The sequence below is a fragment of the Salvelinus fontinalis genome, chromosome 7, assembly GCF_029448725.1.
Source record: "Salvelinus fontinalis isolate EN_2023a chromosome 7, ASM2944872v1, whole genome shotgun sequence".
Classification (NCBI taxonomy): Eukaryota; Metazoa; Chordata; class Actinopteri; order Salmoniformes; family Salmonidae; genus Salvelinus; species Salvelinus fontinalis.
In genome coordinates this window covers 68,239,101-68,245,100 of record NC_074671.1, presented here as the reverse complement: position 1 = coordinate 68,245,100, position 6,000 = coordinate 68,239,101, and the positions used below count along the sequence as shown (strand labels likewise).

The window sequence follows — 6,000 nt, the reverse complement described above, 5'->3', positions numbered from 1 at the left end:
TTTTGCATATTCATCATCATCATCATATATATCTCTTTACACTGCTCATATGATGTCCTCATAAAGTTTTCCTCATCGGAGAGGGGCAGTGGTGACCTCCAGGGGTAGAGGAGAGGGGCAGTGGTGACCTCCAGAGAGGTGGCAGGCTGCATTCTGTTCCCTCTCAGAGGTAGAGGAGAGGGGCAGTGGTGACCTCCAGGGAGGTGGCAGGCTGCATTCTGTTCCCTCTCAGAGGTAGAGGAGAGGGGCAGTGGTGACCTCCAGGGAGGTGGCAGGCTGCATTCTGTTCCCTCTCAGAGGTAGAGGAGAGGGGCAGTGGTGACCTCCAGGGAGGTGGCAGGCTGCATTCTGTTCCCTCTCAGAGGTAGAGGAGAGGGGCAGTGGTGACCTCCAGGGGTAGAGGAGAGGGGCAGTGGTGACCTCCAGGGGTAGAGGAGAGGGGCAGTGGTGACCTCCAGGGAGGTGGCAGGCTGCATTCTGTTCCCTCTCAGAGGTAGAGGAGAGGGGCAGTGGTGACCTCCAGGGAGGTGGCAGGCTGCATTCTGTTCCCTCTCAGAGGTAGAGGAGAGGGGCAGTGGTGACCTCCAGGGAGGTGGCAGGCTGCATTCTGTTCCCTCTCAGGGTTAGAGCAGAGGGGCAGTGGTGACCTCCAGGGAGGTGGCAGGCTGCATTCTGTTCCCTCTCAGGGTTAGAGCAGAGGGGCAGTGGTGACCTCCAGAGAGGTGGCAGGCTATATTCCATTCTGTTCCCTCTCAGGGTTAGAGGAGAGGGGCACGAAATGATGGGGGTGAAGGACTGGGAGAGATGAAGGGTAGGGGACTGGGAGAGATGAAGGGGGTGAGGGAGACAGTGAATGAATGAACAAAGGACTCCCTCCAGTGTGATGGGCAACAGTGCCCCATAGGCTTGAGCCCAGCTAGCCACATGATGTGACCCAGCACCATTCATATGGGGAACAGTGCCCAGCTGTCCACATGATGTGACCCAGCACCATTCATATGGGGTACAGTGCCCAGCTGTCCACATGATGTGACCCAGCACCATTCATATGGGGTACAGTGTCCAGCTGTCCACATGATGTGACCCAGCACCATTCATATGGGGTACAGTGCCCAGCACCATTCATATGGGGTACAGTGCCCAGCTGTCCACATGATGTGACCCAGCACCATTCATATGGGGAACAGTGCCCAGCTGTCCACATGATGTGACCCAGCACCATTCATATGGGGAACAGTGCAACGCAGGGGGGAGGAAATAGAAACGCAAAATTTACTGAGTTAGTTCATTATATGGACAACTGTCAATTGAAATAAATAAATTAGGCCCTAATCTATGGATTTCACATGACTGGGCAGGGGTACAGCCATGGGTGGGCCTGAGAGGGCATAGGCCAGGTCCAGCCAATCAGAATGAGTCTTTACCCACAAAATGGCTTTATTAGACAGAAATAATTTTTATCCCGCATGTCACCTGCAGTTGAGGCCGGTTGGATTTACTGCCATATTCTCTAAAACGACATTGGAAGCGGCTTATGGTAGAGAAATTAACATTCAAATCTCTACCAGCAGCGCCGGTGGACATTCCTGCGTTCAGCATGCCAATGTGCACGCCCCCTCAACTTCTGACATCTGTGGCATTGTGTTGTGTGACGAAACTGCATATTTTAGTGGCCTTTTATTGTCCCCCAGCACAAGGTGCACCTGTGTAACGATCATGCTGTTTAATCATATTCATTATATGCCACACTTGTCAGGTGGATGGATTATCTTGACAGGTTTAAAATACTCACTAACAGCTATGTACACAATTTGAGAGGTTTTATATTTCAGCTCGAGAGACGTGGGACCAACACATTACATGTTGTGTTTTTCTATAGTATAGTTGAAGTCTACATGAAACTATTACGTAGAAACAGTGTCTGTGGACATCTCATTACCCTAACATTTTTCAAGTTCCTGTAAAAACTCCCATCAGTTTTTAAATACAACTTTTATTACCCATGATGCATCATCTAGAGGAGTAGTAGATGAAACTTAACTGACTTGGCTCGTTAAATTAAGAACGCATTCTAATTTACAATGAAGGTCTGAGGGGAACAGATAAGTAGATGTTTTCAGAATGGGCATTTTGTTTACCAACACCCCCTTTACCCCGCTTGGCCTTCTCATTACCCCCATTACCCCGCTTGGCTTTCTCATGACCCCCAAAACACCCCCTTTACCCCGCTTGGCCTTCTCATTACCCCCATTACCCCGCTTGGCTTTCTCATGACCCCCAAAACACCCCCTTTACCCCGCTTGGCTTTCTCATGACCCCCAAAACACCCCCTTTACCCCGCTTGTCTTTCTCATGACCCCCAAAACACCCCCTTTACCCCGCTTGGCTTTCTCATTACCCCCAAAACACCCCCTTTACCCCGCTTGTCTTTCTCATGACCCCCAAAACACCCCCTTTACCCCGCTTGGCTTTCTCATGACCCCCAAAACACCCCCTTTACCCCGCTTGGCTTTCTCATGACCCCCAAAACACCCCCTTTACCCCGCTTGGCTTTCTCATGACCCCCAAAACACCCCCTTTACCCCGCTTGGCTTTCTCATGACCCCCAAAACACCCCCTTTACCCCGCTTGGCTTTCTCATGACCCCCAAAACACCCCCTTTACCCCGCTTGGCTTTCTCATCTTCCGTTGTTGTTTATTGACTCAGACCTTTTCATAAGGAGATCAATGTTTTAAAAAAGATTCAACATTGATTTGTTTATTACTTTTTTGAGTGTAACAGTAATGAGTTTTGTAAAAAATAAAGTTAAATGTAAAATATCTGATAAAAAAACAAACATAATTATGCACTAGGTAAATACAGATCATAATCTGTGATCCAAGAGGACATTTAGTGAAAAGTTACACTTGAATGTTTGCTTGTTAGTTTATTTAAATTGTGACGCTGGTGTTCTTTCCTCTTCCTGTATATAGGAAGTGACAAACAAATCATTCGGGAGCAACAACTTCCGCTCTGCTCTGGAGAATGGAGTCCTGCTCTGCCAGTGAGTATTATGGGAACTGTAGTGTATATATCTGGAGAATGGAGTCCTGCTCTGCCAGTGAGTATTATGGGAACTGTAGTGTATATATCTGGAGAATGGAGTCCTGCTCTGCCAGTGAGTATTATGGGAACTGTAGTGTATATATCTGGAGAATGGAGTCCTGCTCTGCCAGTGAGTATTATGGGAACTGTAGTGTATATATCTGGAGAATGGAGTCCTACTCTGCCAGTGAGTATTATGGGAACTGTAGTGTATATATCTGGAGAATGGAGTCATGCTCTGCCAGTGAGTATTATGGGAACTGTAGTGTATATATCTGGAGAATGGAGTCATGCTCTGCCAGTGAGTATTGTGGGAACTGTAGTGTATTTCTATGGAGAATGGAGTCATGCTCTGCCAGTGAGTATTATGGGAACTGTAGTGTATTTCTATGGAGAAGGGAGTCCTGCTCTGCCAGTGAGTATTATGGGAGCTGTAGTGTATTTCTCTGGAGAATGGAGTCCTGCTCTGCCAGTAGTGATGACTGAATCCCATAGGATGTGGTTCTATGAACACTTTAGTGGTTTATGTACCAGGTCCTGGTGTGTTCGACGGTCACATTGTCTTAACTCATCTGTTCATCCCTCTGTCTCCTTTTCTCAGTCTAATCAACCAGTTGAAACCAGGCCTTGTTAAGAGAATGAACACGCTGCCTACTCCAATGGCTGGACTGGTGAGTTCACCGTGTAGACATTCTACATGGCATATGATAATGCAGTGTGCGATGTCTTGTCTGCCAGTGTGACACTAGTTCGACTACCTGGGTCTTTCAGGAAGTCAGTCTCTGTGGTTTCCTGCTTGTCACTCGGAGGTTCCTGCTTGGTGTGACAGATCTGAAACTGTTTAAGGATCTAGTGATGAACATGACAAACTGGGGTAGTTGAACACATTGGTTCAGAGGCTAGTCAAACTGAGTGGTAGTTGAACACATTGGTTCAGTGGATAGTCAAACACATTGGTTCAGTGGCTAGTCAAACTGTGGTAGTGTAACACATTGGTTCAGTGGCTAGTCAAACTGAGGTAGTTGGACACATTGGTTCAGTGGCTAGTCAAACTGAGGTAGTTGAACACATTGGTTCAGTGGCTAGTCAAACTGAGGTAGTTGAACACATTGGTTTAGTGGCTAGTCAAACACATTGGTCCAGTGGCTAGTCAAACTGAGTGAGGTAGTTGAACACATTGGTTCAGTGGCTAGTCAAACTGAGGTAGTGTAACACATTGGTTCAGTGGCTAGTCAAACTGAGGTAGTTGAACACATTGGTTCAGTGGCTAGTCAAACTGTCAAGGATCCACTTGTTTGGAAAGGATCCTGGATTAAGAGACTCCTCCCACCAGTCACATGATCATCCTTAGGCCATTCTCTGATTGTTCTGTATGTTAACTCCCAGTACTGCTCCTCCCCTCCGCTCCTCTCCTCCCTCTCTACCTCTCCGCTCCTCCCCTCCTCCCTCTCTACCTCTCCTCCCCTCTGCTCCTCCCCCCTCTCTCTACCTCTCCGCTCCTCCCCTCTGCTCCTCCCTCTCTACCTCTCCTCCCCTCTGCTCCTCCCTCTCTACCTCTCCTCCCCTCTGCTCCTCCCCCCTCTCTCTACCTCTCCTCTCCTCCAGGACAATGTGAATGTGTTCCTGAGAGCGTGTGGTACACTGGGTCTACACGAGGCTCAGCTGTTTCATCCTGGAGACCTGCAAGACCTTTCCACACGCGCTATACTCAGGTAAAATGGATTTGATTTGGTCAATAGATAGATATAAATAGATTATTTGTAGAGCAAATCAAATGTAAGTGAATGATTGTTTTTCATCCCTAGTGCTGCTGGTCTTATAGTGATTTTAGACGGTGCCTGTGAGCTCATTAGACGGTGCCTGTTAATTAGACTGGTGCCTGTTGGAGGGGTTGATAATTAGACTGGTGCCTGTTGGAGGGGTTGATAATTAGACTGGTGCCTGTTGGAGGGGTTGATAATTAGACTGGTGCCTGTTGGAGGGGTTGATAATTAGACTGGTGCCTGTTGGAGGGGTTGATAATTAGACTGGTGCCTGTTGGAGGGCCTGTTAATTAGACTGGTGCCTGTTGGAGGGCTTGTTAATTAGACTGGTGCCTGTTGGAGGGCTTGTTAATTAGACTGGTGCCTGTTGGAGGGGTTGTTAATTAGACTGGTGCCTGTTGGAGGGGTTGTTAATTAGACTGGTGCCTGTTGGAGGGGTTGTTAATTAGACTGGTGCCTGTTGGAGGGCCTGTTAATTAGACTGGTGCCTGTTAATTAGACTGGTGCCTGTTAATTAGACTGGGGCCTGTTAATTAGACTGGGGCCTGTTAATTAGACTGGGGCCTGTTAATTAGACTGGGGCCTGTTAATTAGACTGGGGCCTGTTAATTAGACTGGGGCCTGTTAATTAGACTGGGGCCTGTTAATTAGACTGGGGCCTGTTAATTAGACTGGGGCCTGTTAATTAGACTGGGGCCTGTTAATTAGACTGGGGCCTGTTAATTTCACCATGTATTTCTTGTCCAGTGTCTCACCGGTTGGAACGCTAGTGTGCACTGGCTGGACTCACTAATGACATGCGCACACTGGCGTGTGTGTGGTTGTGTATATAGGGTTATGCAGCTAGTTCATATAGGGTTATGCAGCTAGTTCATATAGGGTTATGCAGCTAGTTCATATAGGGTTATGCAGCTAGTTCATATAGGGTTATGCAGCTAGTTCATATAGGGTTATGCAGCTAGTTCATATAGGGTTATGCAGCTAGTTCATATAGGGTTATGCAGCTAGTTCATATAGGGTTATGCAGCTAGTTCATATAGGGTTATGCAGCTAGTTCATATAGGGTTATGCAGCTAGTTCATATAGGGTTATGCAGCTAGTTCATATAGGGTTATGCAGCTAGTTCATATAGGGTTATGCAGCTAGTTCATA

At 47.5% G+C, this 6,000-nt stretch overlaps 1 protein-coding gene across 4 annotated transcripts in view; it reads left to right on the top strand.

The window, feature by feature from the left end:
- Positions 1-6,000, top strand: part of LOC129860031 (LIM domain only protein 7-like) — a 54,563-nt gene that overhangs the window by 1,237 nt on the left and 47,326 nt on the right. For all 4 annotated transcript variants that reach the window (XM_055930356.1, XM_055930359.1, XM_055930358.1 and 1 more), the window contains exons 3-5: positions 2,974-3,044; positions 3,687-3,756; positions 4,691-4,797. In XM_055930356.1, coding sequence (XP_055786331.1) covers positions 2,974-3,044; positions 3,687-3,756; positions 4,691-4,797 — 248 coding nt within the window. The remainder of the gene's footprint in view (positions 1-2,973; positions 3,045-3,686; positions 3,757-4,690; positions 4,798-6,000) is intronic.